We start from the raw sequence: 21,612 nt of genomic DNA, 5'->3' as shown, positions 1-21,612 counted from the left end.
AAGACTGCTATCAGGTCTGGTGTTATATAGACTACAGAGAAGACTGCTATCAGGTATGGTGTTATATAGGTTACAGAGAAGACTGCTATCAGGTCTGGTGTTATATAGACTACAGAGAAGACTGCTATCAGGTCTGGTGTTATATGGACTCTATAGACTACAGAGAAGACTACTATCAGGTCTGGAGTTATATAGACTACAGAGAAGACTGCTGTCAGGTCTGGTGTTATATAGACTACAGAGAAGACTGCTGTCAGGTCTGGTGTTATATAGACTACAGAGAAGACTGCTGTCAGGTCTGGTGTTATATAGACTACAGAGAAGACTGCTGTCAGGTCTGGTGTTATATGGACTATATAGACTACAGAGAAGACTGCTGTCAGGTCTGGTGTTATATAAACTAGAGAGAAGACTGCTATCAGGTCTGGTGTTATATAGGTTACAGAGAAGACTGCTATCAGGTCTGGTGTTATATGGACTATATAGACTACAGAGAAGACTGCTATCAGGTCTGGTGTTATATAGACTTCAGAGAAGACTGCTATCAGGTCTGGTGTTATATAGGTTACAGAGAAGACTGCTATCAGGTCTGGTGTTATATAGACTACAGAGAAGATTGCTATCAGGTCTGGTGTTATATGGACTCTATACACTACAGAGAAGACTGCTATCAGGTCTGGTGTTATATAGACTACAGAGAAGACTACTATCAGGTCTGGAGTTATATAGACTACAGAGAAGACTGCTGTCAGGTCTGGTGTTATATAGACTACAGAGAAGACTGCTATCAGGTCTGGTGTTATATAGACTACAGAGAAGACTGCTGTCAGGTCTGGTGTTATATCGACTACAGAGAAGACTGCTGTCAGGTCTGGTGTTATATAGGTTACAGAGAAGACTGCTGTCAGGTCTGGTATTATATAGACTACAGAGAAGACTGCTATCAGGTCTGGTGCTATATAGACTACAGAGAAGACTGCTGTCAGGTCTGGAGTTATATGGACTATATAGACTACAGAGAAGACCACTATCAGGTCTGGTGTTATATAGACTACTGAGAAGACTGCTGTCAGGTCTGGTGTTATATAGACTACAGAGAAGACTGCTGTCAGGTCTGGTGTTATATAGACTACAGAGAAGACTGCTGTCAGGTCTGGTGTTATATAGACTACAGAGAAGACTGCTGTCAGGTCTGGTGTTATATGGACTATATAGACTACAGAGAAGACTGCTGTCAGGTCTGGTGTTATATAGACTACAGAGAAGACTGCTATCAGGTCTGGTATTATATAGACTACAGAGAAGACTGCTGTCAGGTCTGGAGTTATATGGACTATATAGACTACAGAGAAGACCACTATCAGGTCTGGTGTTATATAGACTACTGAGAAGACTGCTGTCAGGTCTGGTGTTATATGGACTATATAGACTACAGAGAAGACTGCTGTAAGGTCTGGTGTTATATGGACTATATAGACTACAGAGAAGACTGCTATCAGGTCTGGTGTTATATAGACTACAGAGAAGACTGCTATCAGGTCTGTTATATAGACTACAGAGAAGACTGCTGTCAGGTCTGGTGCTATATAGACTCTATGGACTACAGAGAAGACTGCTGTCAGGTCTGGTGTTATATAGACTACAGAGAAGAATGCTATCAGGTCTGGTGTTATATAGGTTACAGAGAAGACTGCTCCAGAGCCTTTCCGTTCACCTTCACACTCCTGGGCCAGACCACAATCCTATGACCTACTGAAGAGATGAGTCTTCAGTAAAGACCTAAAGGTTGAGACCGAGTCTGCGTCTCTCACATGGGTAGGCAGACCATTCCATAAAAATGGAGCTCTATAAGAGAAAGCCCTGCCTCCAGCTGTTTGCTTAGAAATTCTAGGGACAATTAGGAGGCCTGCGTCTTGTGACCGTAGCGTACCTGTAGGTATGTACGGCAGGACCAAATCGGAAAGATAGGTAGGAGCAAGCCCATGTAATGCTTTGTAGGTTAGCAGTAAAACCTTGAAATCAGCCCTTGCCTTAACAGGAAGCCAGTGTAGGGAGGCTAGCACTGGAGTAATATGATAATTTTTTTTGGTTCTAGTCAGGATTCTAGCAGCCGTATTTAGCACTAACTGAAGTTTATTTAGTGCTTTATCCGGGTAGCCGGAAAGTACAGCATTGCAGTAGTCTAACCTAGAAGTAACAAAAGCATGGATACATTTTTCTGCATCATTTTTGGACAGAAAGATTCTGATTTTTGCAATGTTATGTAGATGGAAAAAAGTCTTGATATGTTCGTCAAAAGAGAGATCAGGGTCCAGAGTAACGCCGAGGTCCTTCACAGTTTTATTTGAGACGACTGTACAAACATCAAGATTCATTGTCAGATTCAACAGAAGATCTCTTTTTTTCTTGGGACCTAGAACAAGCATCTCTGTTTTGTCCGAGTTTAAAAGTAGAAAGTTTGCAGCCATCCATGTCCTTATGTCTGAAACACAGGCTTCTAGCAAGGGCAAATTTGGGGCTTCACCATGTTTCATTGAAATGTACAGCTGTGTGTCATCCACATAGCAGTGAAAGTTAACATTAAGTTTTCGAATGACATCCCCAAGAGGTAAAATATATAGTGAAAACAATAGTGGTCCTAAAACGGAACCTTGAGGAACACCGAAATGTACAGTTGATTTGTCAGAGGACAAACCATTCACAGAGACAAACTGATATCTTTCCGACAGATAAGATCTAAACCAAGCCAGAACTTGTCCGTGTAGACCAATTTGGGTTTCCAATCTCTCCAAATGAATGTGGTGATTGATGGTATCAAAAGCAGCACTATGGTCTAGGAGCACGAGGACAGATGCAGGGCCTCGGTCTGACGCCATTAGAAGGTCAACTACAACTACCATCTGTCATGTCTTTAGACACTATAACACTACAAAACTACAACTACCATCTGCCGTGTCTCAAGACACTTTAACACTCTAAAACTACAACTACCATCTGTCATGTCTCTAGATGCTATAACACCTCAAAACTACAACTACCATCTGTCATGTCTCTAGACACTCCAAAACTACAACTACCATCTGTCATGTCTCTAGACACTCCAAAACTACAACTACCATCTGTCCTTGTGTAGAGTATGTATTGTAAAGCCTTCTACAGAAAAATCCTTTCAATGTTATAAGTCTATCCATTTATCTCTGCATATCTAGAGTAGAGGTCGACCGATTAATTGCAATGGCCGATTAATTAGGGCCGATTTCAAGTTTTCATAACAATTTGCAAATCTGTATTTTTGGACACCGGTTTGCCGATTTACATTTTTTTTCACACCTTTATTTCATTTTTATTTAACCAGGCACTATTTGAGGCTAAATTGATTTTATTGATGTATTATATTAAGTTAAAATAAGTGTTAATTCAGTATTGTTGTAATTGTCATTATTACTAATACATTTTGTAAAAATCGGCCGATTAATCGGTATCGGCTTTTTTTTGGGTCCTCCAATAATCGGTAGTGGTATCGGCATTGAAAAATCATAATCAGTCGACCTCTAATCTAGAGGACCATGTTAACTGAAAGTTATTGTGATGCAGCTTTAAACTGTCTGTTTAGAGGTGCTCTTCAGTCTGGATGTCAGGACATCCTCTCGTCTGTCTGACTCTTCTCAACACGCACACACACAAACCCACATACACAGAAACACCCACAGATACACACACATAATAACACACACATAGAAACACCCACAGAAACACCCACATAGAAACACACACATTAATCTGCTACAGGGCTGTATTTTGACTTACAGAACCCCTTCCCCTTGCTGTTTTACGATGTCCATAGCAACTAGTATTTATCAGTGGATTGATTCTGATTGGCTCAAACACAACTTGTGTTTATCAGTGGATCGATTCTGATTGGCTCAAACACAACTTGTGGATTGATTCTGATTGGCTCAAACACAACTAGTGTTTATCAGTGGATCTGTTTGAGTCTTTGTTCATAGAATGTCAGTCTCTGTGACGCCCCCTATCCCCCCCAGCCCTCCCAGCCCCCTATCCCTCCCAGCCCCCTATCCCCCCAGCCCCCTATCCCCCCCAGCCCTCCCAGCCCTCTACCCCCCCCTATCCCTCCCAGCCCCCTATCCCCCCAGCCCCCTATCCTCCCAGGATAATCAACAGGTTTTAGTGAGAAGTCTTTTCCTCCTCCTGCTAACAACAGCCAGCTCCAGGTGTTGAGATCAGAGATGTGGAGTTGTTCATGTTCAGATGTTTCTGATAAATGAGCTGTACATGCTGACCATTTGAAGCAAAGAGTAACAACCTCTCTTAATAAAAAGAGCATCAACCAATATGACTAACACTAACTTTCAATCAATGAGGGGAATTGATTTAATGTAATTGATGTTGTTGATACGTAAGCCATTATAATAACTGACTGATTGTAAGTTGGATAAGATTGTCTGCTAAATGTCTGAAATGTAAATGCAACGATCATGTTGTCTCTGTCCTCCTGCAGTTTGACTGAGTCACAATATTTATGTTGTTTCTCTGTCTTCTGGTAGGTTAAGATGACTGCTGAAGCTGCTGGAGAGGGAGGAGAGGATAATGTTGTCTCTGTGTTGTAATAATGTTGTAATGGTAATGCTGATCCTGTCCTCCTGTAGGTTGAGATGTCTGCTGAAACAACTGGAGAGAGGAGAGGTGTCTCTGGTGGACCTCAAGAAGAACCTGGAGTATGCTGCCACTGTTCTGGAGTCAGTTTATATAGAGAAGACCAGGTACACACTACTACACACACTGTTCTGGAGTCAGTTTATATAGAGAAGACCAGGTACACACTACTACACACACTGTTCTGGAGTCAGTTTATATAGAGGAGACCAGGTACACACTACTATACACACTGTTCTGGAGTCAGTTTATATAGAGGAGACCAGGTACACACTACTACACACACTGTTCTGGAGTCAGTTTATATAGAGGAGACCAGGTACACACTACTATACACACTGTTCTGGAGTCAGTTTATATAGAGGAGACCAGGTACCCACTACTACACAGTAACGTTAATTAACCTCTCACACACACGTACCAACTCGCACACACCTCAGTCTCCTGCGGACATCTAAACTAACAGCCTATGTACATAAAGATACATGAATGAGTGATGGCCGAACGGCATAGGCAAGATGCAGTAGATGGTACAGAGTACAGTATATACATATGGATGAGCGATGGCCGAACGGCATAGGCAAGATGCAGTAGATGGTACAGAGTACAGTATATACATATGGATGAGCGATGGCCGAACGGCATAGGCAAGATGCAGTAGATGGTACAGAGTACAGTATATACATATGGATGAGCGATGGCCGAACGGCATAGGCAAGATGCAGTAGATGGTACAGAGTACAGTATATACATATGGATGAGCGATGGCCGAACGGCATAGGCAAGATGCAGTAGATGGTACAGAGTACAGTATATACATATGGATGAGCGGTGGCCGAACGGCATAGGCAAGATGCAGTAGATGGTACAGAGTACAGTATATACATATGGATGAGCGATGGCCGAACGGCATAGGCAAGATGCAGTAGATGGTACAGAGTACAGTATATACATATGGATGAGCGATGGCCGAACGGCATAGGCAAGATGCAGTAGATGGTACAGAGTACAGTATATACATATGGATGAGCGATGGCCGAACGGCATAGGCAAGATGCAGTAGATGGTACAGAGTACAGTATATACATATGGATGAGCGATGGCCGAACGGCATAGGCAAGATGCAGTAGATGGTACAGAGTACAGTATATACATATGGATGAGCGATGGCCGAACGGCATAGGCAAGATGCAGTAGATGGTACAGAGTACAGTATATACATATGGATGAGCGATGGCCGAACGGCATAGGCAAGATGCAGTAGATGGTACAGAGTACAGTATATACATATGGATGAGCGATGGCCGAACGGCATAGGCAAGATGCAGTAGATGGTACAGAGTACAGTATATACATATGGATGAGCGATGGCCGAACGGCATAGGCAAGATGCAGTAGATGGTACAGAGTACAGTATATACATATGGATGAGCGATGGCCGAACGGCATAGGCAAGATGCAGTAGATGGTACAGAGTACAGTATATACATATGGATGAGCGATGGCCGAACGGCATAGGCAAGATGCAGTAGATGGTACAGAGTACAGTATATACATATGGATGAGCGATGGCCGAACGGCATAGGCAAGATGCAGTAGATGGTACAGAGTACAGTATATACATATGGATGAGCGATGGCCGAACGGCATAGGCAAGATGCAGTAGATGGTACAGAGTACAGTATATACATATGGATGAGCGATGGCCGAACGGCATAGGCAAGATGCAGTAGATGGTACAGAGTACAGTATATACATATGGATGAGCGATGGCCGAACGGCATAGGCAAGATGCAGTAGATGGTACAGAGTACAGTATATACATATGGATGAGCGATGGCCGAACGGCATAGGCAAGATGCAGTAGATGGTACAGAGTACAGTATATACATATGGATGAGCGATGGCCGAACGGCATAGGCAAGATGCAGTAGATGGTACAGAGTACAGTATATACATATGGATGAGCGATGGCCGAACGGCATAGGCAAGATGCAGTAGATGGTACAGAGTACAGTATATACATATGGATGAGCGATGGCCGAACGGCATAGGCAAGATGCAGTAGATGGTACAGAGTACAGTATATACATATGGATGAGCGATGGCCGAACGGCATAGGCAAGATGCAGTAGATGGTACAGAGTACAGTATATACATATGGATGAGCGATGGCCGAACGGCATAGGCAAGATGCAGTAGATGGTACAGAGTACAGTATATACATATGGATGAGCGATGGCCGAACGGCATAGGCAAGATGCAGTAGATGGTACAGAGTACAGTATATACATATGGATGAGCGATGGCCGAACGGCATAGGCAAGATGCAGTAGATGGTACAGAGTACAGTATATACATATGGATGAGCGATGGCCGAACGGCATAGGCAAGATGCAGTAGATGGTACAGAGTACAGTATATACATATGGATGAGCGATGGCCGAACGGCATAGGCAAGATGCAGTAGATGGTACAGAGTACAGTATATACATATGGATGAGCGATGGCCGAACGGCATAGGCAAGATGCAGTAGATGGTACAGAGTACAGTATGTACATATGGATGAGCGATGGCCGAACGGCATAGGCAAGATGCAGTAGATGGTACAGAGTACAGTATGTACATATGGATGAGCGATGGCCGAACGGCATAGGCAAGATGCAGTAGATGGTACAGAGTACAGTATGTACATATGGATGAGCGATGGCCGAACGGCATAGGCAAGATGCAGTAGATGGTACAGAGTACAGTATGTACATATGGATGAGCGATGGCCGAACGGCATAGGCAAGATGCAGTAGATGGTACAGAGTACAGTATGTACATATGGATGAGCGATGGCCGAACGGCATAGGCAAGATGCAGTAGATGGTACAGAGTACAGTATGTACATATGGATGAGCGATGGCCGAACGGCATAGGCAAGATGCAGTAGATGGTACAGAGTACAGTATGTACATATGGATGAGCGATGGCCGAACGGCATAGGCAAGATGCAGTAGATGGTACAGAGTACAGTATGTACATATGGATGAGCGATGGCCGAACGGCATAGGCAAGATGCAGTAGATGGTACAGAGTACAGTATATACATATGGATGAGCGATGGCCGAACGGCATAGGCAAGATGCAGTAGATGGTACAGAGTACAGTATATACATATGGATGAGCGATGGCCGAACGGCATAGGCAAGATGCAGTAGATGGTACAGAGTACAGTATATACATATGGATGAGCGATGGCCGAACGGCATAGGCAAGATGCAGTAGATGGTACAGAGTACAGTATATACATATGGATGAGCGATGGCCGAACGGCATAGGCAAGATGCAGTAGATGGTACAGAGTACAGTATATACATATGGATGAGCGATGGCCGAACGGCATAGGCAAGATGCAGTAGATGGTACAGAGTACAGTATATACATATGGATGAGCGATGGCCGAACGGCATAGGCAAGATGCAGTAGATGGTACAGAGTACAGTATATACATATGGATGAGCGATGGCCGAACGGCATAGGCAAGATGCAGTAGATGGTACAGAGTACAGTATATACATATGGATGAGCGATGGCCGAACGGCATAGGCAAGATGCAGTAGATGGTACAGAGTACAGTATATACATATGGATGAGCGATGGCCGAACGGCATAGGCAAGATGCAGTAGATGGTACAGAGTACAGTATATACATATGGATGAGCGATGGCCGAACGGCATAGGCAAGATGCAGTAGATGGTACAGAGTACAGTATATACATATGGATGAGCGATGGCCGAACGGCATAGGCAAGATGCAGTAGATGGTACAGAGTACAGTATATACATATGGATGAGCGATGGCCGAACGGCATAGGCAAGATGCAGTAGATGGTACAGAGTACAGTATATACATATGGATGAGCGATGGCCGAACGGCATAGGCAAGATGCAGTAGATGGTACAGAGTACAGTATGTACATATGGATGAGCGATGGCCGAACGGCATAGGCAAGATGCAGTAGATGGTACAGAGTACAGTATGTACATATGGATGAGCGATGGCCGAACGGCATAGGCAAGATGCAGTAGATGGTACAGAGTACAGTATGTACATATGGATGAGCGATGGCCGAACGGCATAGGCAAGATGCAGTAGATGGTACAGAGTACAGTATATACATATGGATGAGCGATGGCCGAACGGCATAGGCAAGATGCAGTAGATGGTACAGAGTACAGTATATACATATGGATGAGCGATGGCCGAACGGCATAGGCAAGATGCAGTAGATGGTACAGAGTACAGTATATACATATGGATGAGCGATGGCCGAACGGCATAGGCAAGATGCAGTAGATGGTACAGAGTACAGTATATACATATGGATGAGCGATGGCCGAACGGCATAGGCAAGATGCAGTAGATGGTACAGAGTACAGTATATACATATGGATGAGCGATGGCCGAACGGCATAGGCAAGATGCAGTAGATGGTACAGAGTACAGTATATACATATGGATGAGCGATGGCCGAACGGCATAGGCAAGATGCAGTAGATGGTACAGAGTACAGTATATACATATGGATGAGCGATGGCCGAACGGCATAGGCAAGATGCAGTAGATGGTACAGAGTACAGTATATACATATGGATGAGCGATGGCCGAACGGCATAGGCAAGATGCAGTAGATGGTACAGAGTACAGTATGTACATATGGATGAGCGATGGCCGAACGGCATAGGCAAGATGCAGTAGATGGTACAGAGTACAGTATGTACATATGGATGAGCGATGGCCGAACGGCATAGGCAAGATGCAGTAGATGGTACAGAGTACAGTATATACATATGGATGAGCGATGGCCGAACGGCATAGGCAAGATGCAGTAGATGGTACAGAGTACAGTATATACATATGGATGAGCGATGGCCGAACGGCATAGGCAAGATGCAGTAGATGGTACAGAGTACAGTATATACATATGGATGAGCGATGGCCGAACGGCATAGGCAAGATGCAGTAGATGGTACAGAGTACAGTATATACATATGGATGAGCGATGGCCGAACGGCATAGGCAAGATGCAGTAGATGGTACAGAGTACAGTATATACATATGGATGAGCGATGGCCGAACGGCATAGGCAAGATGCAGTAGATGGTACAGAGTACAGTATATACATATGGATGAGCGATGGCCGAACGGCATAGGCAAGATGCAGTAGATGGTACAGAGTACAGTATATACATATGGATGAGCGATGGCCGAACGGCATAGGCAAGATGCAGTAGATGGTACAGAGTACAGTATATACATATGGATGAGCGATGGCCGAACGGCATAGGCAAGATGCAGTAGATGGTACAGAGTACAGTATATACATATGGATGAGCGATGGCCGAACGGCATAGGCAAGATGCAGTAGATGGTACAGAGTACAGTATATACATATGGATGAGCGATGGCCGAACGGCATAGGCAAGATGCAGTAGATGGTACAGAGTACAGTATATACATATGGATGAGCGGTGGCCGAACGGCATAGGCAAGATGCAGTAGATGGTACAGAGTACAGTATATACATATGGATGAGCGATGGCCGAACGGCATAGGCAAGATGCAGTAGATGGTACAGAGTACAGTATATACATATGGATGAGCGATGGCCGAACGGCATAGGCAAGATGCAGTAGATGGTACAGAGTACAGTATATACATATGGATGAGCGATGGCCGAACGGCATAGGCAAGATGCAGTAGATGGTACAGAGTACAGTATATACATATGGATGAGCGATGGCCGAACGGCATAGGCAAGATGCAGTAGATGGTACAGAGTACAGTATATACATATGGATGAGCGATGGCCGAACGGCATAGGCAAGATGCAGTAGATGGTACAGAGTACAGTATATACATATGGATGAGCGATGGCCGAACGGCATAGGCAAGATGCAGTAGATGGTACAGAGTACAGTATATACATATGGATGAGCGATGGCCGAACGGCATAGGCAAGATGCAGTAGATGGTACAGAGTACAGTATATACATATGGATGAGCGATGGCCGAACGGCATAGGCAAGATGCAGTAGATGGTACAGAGTACAGTATATACATATGGATGAGCGATGGCCGAACGGCATAGGCAAGATGCAGTAGATGGTACAGAGTACAGTATGTACATATGGATGAGCGATGGCCGAACGGCATAGGCAAGATGCAGTAGATGGTACAGAGTACAGTATGTACATATGGATGAGCGATGGCCGAACGGCATAGGCAAGATGCAGTAGATGGTACAGAGTACAGTATATACATATGGATGAGCGATGGCCGAACGGCATAGGCAAGATGCAGTAGATGGTACAGAGTACAGTATATACATATGGATGAGCGATGGCCGAACGGCATAGGCAAGATGCAGTAGATGGTACAGAGTACAGTATATACATATGGATGAGCGATGGCCGAACGGCATAGGCAAGATGCAGTAGATGGTACAGAGTACAGTATATACATATGGATGAGCGATGGCCGAACGGCATAGGCAAGATGCAGTAGATGGTACAGAGTACAGTATATACATATGGATGAGCGATGGCCGAACGGCATAGGCAAGATGCAGTAGATGGTACAGAGTACAGTATATACATATGGATGAGCGATGGCCGAACGGCATAGGCAAGATGCAGTAGATGGTACAGAGTACAGTATATACATATGGATGAGCGATGGCCGAACGGCATAGGCAAGATGCAGTAGATGGTACAGAGTACAGTATATACATATGGATGAGCGATGGCCGAACGGCATAGGCAAGATGCAGTAGATGGTACAGAGTACAGTATATACATATGGATGAGCGATGGCCGAACGGCATAGGCAAGATGCAGTAGATGGTACAGAGTACAGTATATACATATGGATGAGCGATGGCCGAACGGCATAGGCAAGATGCAGTAGATGGTACAGAGTACAGTATATACATATGGATGAGCGATGGCCGAACGGCATAGGCAAGATGCAGTAGATGGTACAGAGTACAGTATATACATATGGATGAGCGATGGCCGAACGGCATAGGCAAGATGCAGTAGATGGTACAGAGTACAGTATATACATATGGATGAGCGATGGCCGAACGGCATAGGCAAGATGCAGTAGATGGTACAGAGTACAGTATATACATATGGATGAGCGATGGCCGAACGGCATAGGCAAGATGCAGTAGATGGTACAGATTACAGTATATACATATGGATGAGCGATGGCCGAACGGCATAGGCAAGATGCAGTAGATGGTACAGAGTACAGTATATACATATGGATGAGCGATGGCCGAACGGCATAGGCAAGATGCAGTAGATGGTACAGAGTACAGTATATACATATGGATGAGCGATGGCCGAACGGCATAGGCAAGATGCAGTAGATGGTACAGAGTACAGTATATACATATGGATGAGCGATGGCCGAACGGCATAGGCAAGATGCAGTAGATGGTACAGAGTACAGTATATACATATGGATGAGCGATGGCCGAACGGCATAGGCAAGATGCAGTAGATGGTACAGAGTACAGTATATACATATGGATGAGCGATGGCCGAACGGCATAGGCAAGATGCAGTAGATGGTACAGAGTACAGTATATACATATGGATGAGCGATGGCCGAACGGCATAGGCAAGATGCAGTAGATGGTACAGAGTACAGTATATACATATGGATGAGCGATGGCCGAACGGCATAGGCAAGATGCAGTAGATGGTACAGAGTACAGTATATACATATGGATGAGCGATGGCCGAACGGCATAGGCAAGATGCAGTAGATGGTACAGAGTACAGTATGTACATATGGATGAGCGATGGCCGAACGGCATAGGCAAGATGCAGTAGATGGTACAGAGTACAGTATGTACATATGGATGAGCGATGGCCGAACGGCATAGGCAAGATGCAGTAGATGGTACAGAGTACAGTATATACATATGGATGAGCGATGGCCGAACGGCATAGGCAAGATGCAGTAGATGGTACAGAGTACAGTATATACATATGGATGAGCGATGGCCGAACGGCATAGGCAAGATGCAGTAGATGGTACAGAGTACAGTATATACATATGGATGAGCGATGGCCGAACGGCATAGGCAAGATGCAGTAGATGGTACAGAGTACAGTATATACATATGGATGAGCGATGGCCGAACGGCATAGGCAAGATGCAGTAGATGGTACAGAGTACAGTATATACATATGGATGAGCGATGGCCGAACGGCATAGGCAAGATGCAGTAGATGGTACAGAGTACAGTATATACATATGGATGAGCGATGGCCGAACGGCATAGGCAAGATGCAGTAGATGGTACAGAGTACAGTATATACATATGGATGAGCGATGGCCGAACGGCATAGGCAAGATGCAGTAGATGGTACAGAGTACAGTATATACATATGGATGAGCGATGGCCGAACGGCATAGGCAAGATGCAGTAGATGGTACAGAGTACAGTATATACATATGGATGAGCGATGGCCGAACGGCATAGGCAAGATGCAGTAGATGGTACAGAGTACAGTATATACATATGGATGAGCGATGGCCGAACGGCATAGGCAAGATGCAGTAGATGGTACAGAGTACAGTATATACATATGGATGAGCGATGGCCGAACGGCATAGGCAAGATGCAGTAGATGGTACAAAGTACAGTATATACATATGGATGAGCGATGGCCGAACGGCATAGGCAAGATGCAGTAGATGGTACAGAGTACAGTATATACATATGAGATGAGTAATGTAGGGTATGTAAACATATAAAGTGGCTAGTGATACATTTATTACATACATTTTTCCATTATTAAAGTGGCTAGAGTTGAGTCAGTATGTTGGCAGCAGCCACTCAATGTTAGTGGTGGCTGTTTAACAGTCTGATGGCCTTGAGATAGAAGCTGTTTTTCAGTCTCTCGGTCCCCACTTTGATGCAACTGTACTGACCTCGCCTTCTGGATGATAGCCGGGTGAACAGGCAGTGGCTCGGGTTGTTGTTGTCCTTGATTATCTTTTTGGCATTCCTGTGACATCGGGTGGTTTAGGTGTCCTGGAGGGCAGGTAGTTTGCCCCCGGTGATGCGTTGTGCAGACCTCACTACCCTCTGGAGAGCCTTACGGTTGTGGGCGGAGCAGTTGCCATACCAGGCGATGATACAACCCGACAGGATGCTCTCGATTGTGCATCTGTAAAAGTTTGTGAGTGTTTTTCGTCACAAGCCAAATATCTTCAGCTTCCTGAGGTTGAAGAGGCGCTGCTGCACCTTTTTCACCATGCTGTCTGTGTGGGTGGACCATTTCAGTTTGTCCGTGATGTGTATACCGAGGAACTCAAAACATTCCACCTTCTCCACTACTCTCCCATCGCTCTCTCTGCTGTTTCCTGAAGTCCACTATCATCTCCTTTGTTTTGTTGACATTGAGTGTGAGGTTATTTTCCTGACACCACACTCCAAGGGCACTCACCTCCTCCCTGTAGGCCGTCTCGACGTTGTTGGTAATCAAGCCTACCACTGTTTTGTCGTCTGCAAACTTGATGATTGAGTTGGAGGCGTGCATGGCCACGCAGTCATGGGTGAACAGGGAGTACAGGAGAGGGCTGAGAACGCACCCTTGTGGGACCCCAGTGTTGAGGAGCAGCGGGGTGGAGATGTTGTTACCTACCCTCACCACCTGGGAGCGGCCCGCCAGGAAGTCCAGGACCCAGTTGCACAGGGCGGGGTCGATACCCAGGGTCTCGAACTTGATGATGAGTTTGGAGGGTACTATGGTGTTAAATGCTGAGCTGTAGTCGATGAACAGCATTCTTACATAGGTATTCCTCTTGTCCAGATGGGTTAGGGCAGTGTGCAGTGTGATTGCGTCGTCTTTGGACCTATTTGGTCGCTAAGCAAATTGGAGTGGGTCTAGGATGTCAGGTACGGTGGAGGTGATATGGTCCTTGACTCGTCTCTCAAAGCACCTCATGATGACGGAAGTGAGTGCTACGGGGCGATAGTCATTTTGCTAATTTACTTTTGCTTTTCTTGGGAACTGGAACAATGGTGGCCCTCTTGAAGCATGTGGGAACATCAAACATAAGGTTTGATTGAATATATGATTGAATATGTCCGTAAACACACCAGCCAGCTGGTCTGTGCATGCTCTGAGGACGCGGCTGGGGATGCCGTCTGGGCCGGCAGCCTTGCGAGGGTTAACACGTTTAAATGTTTTTCTCACAATGGCTGCAGTGAAGGAGAGCCCGCAGGTTTTGGTAGCGGGCCGTGTCAGTGGCACTGTATTGTCCTCAAAGCGAGCAAAGAAGTTGTTTCGTTTGTCTGGGAGCAAGACATCGGGGGCCGCGACGGGGCTGGTTTTCCTTTTGTGGTCCGTGATTGACTATAGACCCTACCACATATCTCTTGTGTCTGAGACGTTGAATTGCGACTCTACTTTGTCTCTATACTGACGCTTAGCTTGTTTAATAGCCTTGCGGAGGGAATAGCTACACTGTTTGTATTCGGTCATGTTTCCGGTCGCCTTGCCCTGGTTAAAAGCAGTGGTTTGCGCTTTCAGTTTTGCGCAAATGCTGCCTTCAATCCACGGTTTCTGATTGGGGAATGTTTTAATAGACGCTATGGGTACAACATCACCGATGCACTTGCTAAAAAATTTGCTCACCGAATCAGCGTATTCATCAATGTTATTGTCCGACGCTATGCGAAACATATCCCAGTCCACGTGATCGAATCTTGAAGTGTGGAATCCGATTGGTCGGACCAGCATTGAACAGACCTGAGCACGGGTGCTTCCTGTTTTAGTTTCTGTCTATAGGCTGGGAGCAACAAAATGGAGTCGTGGTCAAATTTTCCGAAAGGAGGGCGGGGGAGGGCTTTATATGCGTCGCGGAAGTTAGAATAACAATGATCCAGGGTTTTGCTAGCCCAGGTCGCTCATTCGATATGCTGATAACATTTGGAGAGCCTTGTTTTCAGATTAGCCTTGTTAAAATCCCCGGCTACAATAAATGCAGCAGGATATGTGTTTTCCAGTTTATATAGAGTCAAATGAAGTTCTTTCAGGTGCCATCGATTCGTCTGTTTGGGGCGGGATATACACTACTGTGATTATGATCGAAGAGAATTCTCTTAGTAGATAATGCGGTCGGCATTTGATTGTAAGGAATTCTAGTTCAGGTGAACAAAAGGACTTGAGTTCCTGTATGTTGTTATGATCACACCACGTCTCGTTAATCACACCACGTCTCGTTAACCCCCGCCCTTCTTCTTACCAGAGAGGTGTTTGTTTCTTTCGGCTCGATGCATGAAGAAGCCAGGTGGCTGTACCGACTCTGATAACTTATCCCGAGAGAGCCATGTTTCCGTGAAACAAAGAATGTTACAATCTCTGATGTCTCTCTGGAAGGCAACCCTTGCTCGGATTTCGTCTACCTTGTTGTCAAGAGACTGGACATTGGCGAGTAGTATACTCGGGAGTGGTGCGCGATGTGCCCGTCTCCGAAGCCTGACCAGAAGACCACTCTGTCTGCCCTTCTGCGGCGCTGTTGTTTTGGGTCACCTGCTGGGATCCGATCCATTGTCCTGGGTGGTGGACCAAATAGAGGATCCGCTTCGGGAAAGTCGTGTTCCTGGTCGTAATGTTGGTGAGTTGACGTTGCTCTTATATACAATAGTTCCTCCCGACTGTATGTAATAAGAGTTAAGATAAAACCTCATATTGGCTGGTGGTAATAATGTAAGAAATAACCAAAATACTGCATAGTTTCCTAGGAACGCGAAGCGAGGCAGCCATCTCTGTCGTCGCCGGAAAGGAAGTCGATCACCAGAAAGGGTATGTGTCAATGATTTTTTTTAACCTGTAATTAACTAGGCAAGTCAGTTAAGAACAAATTCTTATTTTCAATGATGTCCTAGGAAAAGTGGGTAAACTGCCTTGTTCAGGGGCAGAACAATAGATTTCCACCTTGTCAGCTCGGGGATTCGATCTTGCAAACTTTTGGTTACTGGCCCAACGCTCTAACCACTAAACCTGCCACACCAACATGTTGACATATCTAGGCCTTGATACTCAGGCATGAACGGATCCACATACTGTCAGAAATGTATCTTATCTGTAGTCATTACCTGATTGTTTTTGTATTCCTATAATTTTTTTAATATATTTCAATAGATATCCTTACATGATATATAATATTCATCTTTATATGTCGAAAATGGGTTAAATCCGAATCATGAAATGTCCAGTGGCGTAAGTTATTTGACCAGTTTAGGCGCGGAAAATCATGTTGCTTCTTCACATGAAGGTAACATTTCTGAGCCTTCAGCACCATACTGAAGGTAACATTTCTGAGCTTACAGCACTATACTGACTGAAGGTGACATATCTGAGCCTTTAGCACTATACTGACTGAAGGTGACATATCTGAGCCTTAAGCGCCATACTGACTGAAGGTAACATATCTGAGCCTACAGCACCATGCTGTCTGAAGGTAACATATCTGAGCCTTCAGCACCATACTGAAGGTAACATATCTGAGCCTTCAGCACCATACTGACTGAGGGTGACATATCTGAGCCTACAGCACAATACTGACTGAAGGTAACATATCTGAGCCTACAGCACCATATTGAAGGTGACATATCTGAGCCTACAACACCATGCTGACTGGAGGTGACATATCTGAGACTTCAGCACTATACTGACTGAAGGTGACATATCTGAGCCTTCAGCACCATACTGACTGAAGGTGACATATCTGAGCCTACAACACCATACTGACTGAAGGTAACATATCTGAGCCTACAGCACCATACTGAAGGTAACATATCTGAGCCTTCAGCACCATACTGACTGAAGGGGACATATCTGAGCATTCAGAACCATACTGACTGAAGGTAACATATCTGAGCCTACAGCACCATGCTGACTGGAGGTGACATATCTGAGCCTTCAGCACCATACTGACTGAAGGTAACATTTCTGAGCCTACAGCCCCATACTGACTGAAGGTGACATATCTGAGCCTACAGCACTATACTGACTGAAGGTGACATATCTGAGCCTTCAAAACCATACTGACTGAAGGTAACATATCTGAGCCTTCAGCACCATACTGACTGAAGGTAACATATCTGATCCCACAGCACCATACTGACTGAAGGTGCCATATCTGAGCCTACAGCACCATACTGAAGGTAACATATCTGAGCCTTCAGCACCATACTGAAGGTAACATATCTGAGCCTACAGCACCATAATGACTGAAGGTGACATATCTGAGCCTTCAGCACTATACTGACTGAAAGTAACATATCTGAGCCTTCAGCACCATACTGACTGAAGGTGACATTTCTGAGCCTTCAGCACCATACTGACTGAAGGTAACATATCTGAGCCTACAGCACCATACTGGCTGAAGGTGACATATCTGAGCCTACAGCACTATACTGACTGAAGGTGACATATCTGAGCCTTCAGCACCATACTGACTGAAGGTAACATATCTGAGCCTTCAGCACCATACTGACTGAAGGTAACATATCTGAGCCTACAGCACCATACTGACTGAAGGTGCCATATCTGAGCCTACAGCACCATACTGATGGTAACATATCTGAGCCTACAGCACCATACTGAAGGTAACATATCTGAGTCTTCAGCACCATACTGAAAGTAACATATCTGAGCCTTCAGCACCATACTGACTGAAGGTGACATATCTGAGCCTACAGCACCACACTGAAGGTGACATATCTGAGCCTTCAGCACAATACTGAAGGTAACATATCTGAGCCTACAGCACCATGCTGACTGAAGCTAACATATCTGAGCCTACAGCACCATACTGAAGGTAACATATCTGAGCCTTCAGCACCATACTGACTGAAGGTGACATATCTGAGCCTTCAGCACCATACTGACTGAAGGTAACATATCTGAGCCTACAGCACCATACTGACTGAAGGTAACATATCTGAGCCTTCAGCACCATACTGAAGGTAACATATCTGAGCCTTCAGCACTATACTGACTGAGGGTGACATATCTGAGCCTTCAGCACCATACTGACTGAAGGTAACATATCTGATCCTTCAGCACTATACTGACTGAGGGTGACATATCTGAGCCAACAGCACCATACTGACTGAAGGTGACATATCTGAGCCTACAGCACCATGCTGACTGAAGGTGACATATCTGAGCCTACAGCACCATACTGACTGAAGGTAACATATCTGAGACTTCAGCACCATACTGACTGAAGGTGACATATCTGAGTCTTCAGCACCATACTGACTGAAGGTAACATATCTGAGCCTACAGCACCATACTGACTGAAGGTGACATATCTGAGCCTACAGCACCATAGTGAAGGTAACATACCTGAGCCTACAGCACCATGCTGACTGAAGGTGACATATCTGAGCCTACAGCATCATACTGAAGGTAACATATCTGAGCCTACAGCACCATACTGAAGGTAACATATCTGAGCCTACAGCACCATACTGAAGGTAACATATCTGAGCCTACAGCACCATACTGAAGGTAACATATCTGAGCCTACAGCACCATACTGAAGGTGACATAGCTGAACCTTCAGCACCATACTGACTGAAGGTAACATATCTGAGCCTACAGCACCATACTCAGTAATAGGCTACAAGGCCCGGAAAGACAAACATCCTCATATTTAATCCAAGTTGCTATTTCCAAAGCACATCTCTGCTTTTTCTGTAAAAAAAACTAAAATGCAGTGTAGACAATCTAGAGCTCCAATCACAACACCTGTTTTCTGGTGTTGTATTTATTTAACAGAAAACAAACGTTGCTGGCTAACTTATATTAACCAGTAATACAAAATATGCCTAAACGTTTTTAAAACGTTAGCTGTCACCCTGAGGCTTGATAGGGGGTAAACATGTTTTTCCCTGTAGGAAAGGCAATTTCATAATTTCTTTAGCTAGCAAGGATAGCTAACATTGAGCTTTTACCCCCATATCAAGCCTAGCAAGCTAGCTAGCCCTACTGGCTGCTGGCCAAATTAGCTAACGTTTTTGTGTCTAGTTACTTAGATAAATAAAACATAGCAAATTAGCGACTCACTTTAGCGTTAAATTCTTTGAGATTTTTTCTTAACATCTTCTCACTTATTTGTTTCTCCAGTCGTCAGTTTGACCGCACGATTTACACGCTCATTTGTGGCGCCCAAATAAAAAAAAAAATGAATTCCACAGCAGATAAAATGATTATTGTTACAGTGCTTTTAGCTTGCGGTTTGCTTGTGCCTTTATCCAGAGGGAATACAAAAAATTATAGCTAGTGTATGAAAGAGTGATATCGATTTAATATTTGTCAAATTATTGAGCATGTTGTAACGGTTTTCTTCCTCCTCTTCTGAGGAGGAGTAGGAAGGATCGGACCAATGCGCAGCGTTGTACGTGTCCATAATATAATTTTAATGAAATATAACTGAACACAGAAAACCAAAGAATAAGAGAATAAATGGAAACCGACACAGTCCCGTATGGAGCAAACACAGACAGGGAAAATAATCACCCACAACCAACATGGGGTAAACAGGCTACCTAAGTATGATTCTCAATCAGAGACAACGATCGACAGCTGCCTCTGATTGAGAACCATACCAGGCCAAACACAGACAGGGAAAATAATCACCCACAACCAACATGGGGAAAACAGGCTACCTAAATAGGGTTCTCAATCAGAGACAACGACCGACAGTTGCCTCTGATTGAGAACCATACCAGGCCAAACACATAGAAATTTAACAACATAGAAAAAACACATAGAATGCCCACCCCAACTCGCCCTGACCAAACCAAAATAGAGACATAAAAAAGGAACTAAGGTCAGGACGTGACACATGTCCTCAAAACTCAAAGAAGCATCAGAAATGGTCCTTATTCAGCATATAAAAATGCATATCAAGATCCTGATATGTATCTCAGTCAAGAGCATATGCATTGTATGTGCTAAGAACATATACTATGTAGATCTACTGTCAGTATTTGTCATCATATTGAGAAAACAAGATATCCAAATAGGCCTCATATTTAATGATGTTACGCTCGTTGAAATCGTTGAAATGATCGGACCAAGTTGCAGCGTTGTAGGCGTACATTTTGTCTTTATTAAAAATGAACACCTAAAAACAACAAAAGGAAAACGACCGTAACGTTCGGTAGGCGACACAGAGCTGTACAAGAACAACTTCCCACAAAACTAAGGTGGCAGAACAGGCTACCTAAGTATGATTCCCAATCAGAGACAACGATAGACAGCTGTCCCTGATTGAGAATCATACCCGGCCAAAACAAAGAAATAAAGTACATAGAGTTTTCTACCCGAGTCACACCCTGACCAACCAAACATAGAGAATAAAAAGATCTCTACGTTCAGGGCGTGACAGTACCCCCCCCCCTCCCCAAAGGTGCGGACTCCGGCCGCAAACCTGACACTAGGGTCTGGGTGGGCATCGTGCTTCTACACCTGCATTGCTTGGCATTTGGGGTTTTAGGCTGGGTTTCTGTACAGCACTTTGAGATATCAGCTGATGTATAAATTTGATTTGATCTAACCTGGTGGCGGCTCCGGTGCAGGACGCAGAACCCGCTCCACCTCTGGCTCCCCCCCACTTTGGTGGCGGCTCTTGTGCGGGGACCCTCGCCGCAGGCCCCGGACTGGGGACCTTTGCCGCAGGCCCCGGGCTGGGCACCCTCGCCGCAGGCCTCAAACTGGGGACCCTCGTTGCAGGCCCCGGACTGGGGACCGTTGCTTGCGGCTTCGGACTGGGGACGGTCGCTGGCGGTTCCGGACTGGGTACCATCACTGCAGGCTCCGGACTGGAGACCGTCGTT

General features: G+C 45.0%; 1 protein-coding gene across 1 annotated transcript in view; it reads left to right on the top strand.

The window, feature by feature from the left end:
• LOC109877922 (calcium/calmodulin-dependent 3',5'-cyclic nucleotide phosphodiesterase 1C-like) overlaps positions 1–21,612 on the top strand; it is a 56,405-nt gene that overhangs the window by 1,527 nt on the left and 33,266 nt on the right. The window contains exon 2 of the mRNA XM_031807374.1: positions 4,668–4,781. Within this exon, the coding sequence (XP_031663234.1) occupies positions 4,668–4,781 (114 nt within the window). The remainder of the gene's footprint in view (positions 1–4,667; positions 4,782–21,612) is intronic.

The sequence above is a fragment of the Oncorhynchus kisutch genome, linkage group LG27 (assembly GCF_002021735.2).
Source record: "Oncorhynchus kisutch isolate 150728-3 linkage group LG27, Okis_V2, whole genome shotgun sequence".
Taxonomy (NCBI): Eukaryota; Metazoa; Chordata; class Actinopteri; order Salmoniformes; family Salmonidae; genus Oncorhynchus; species Oncorhynchus kisutch.
This window is presented reverse-complemented; position numbering and strand designations above follow the sequence as displayed.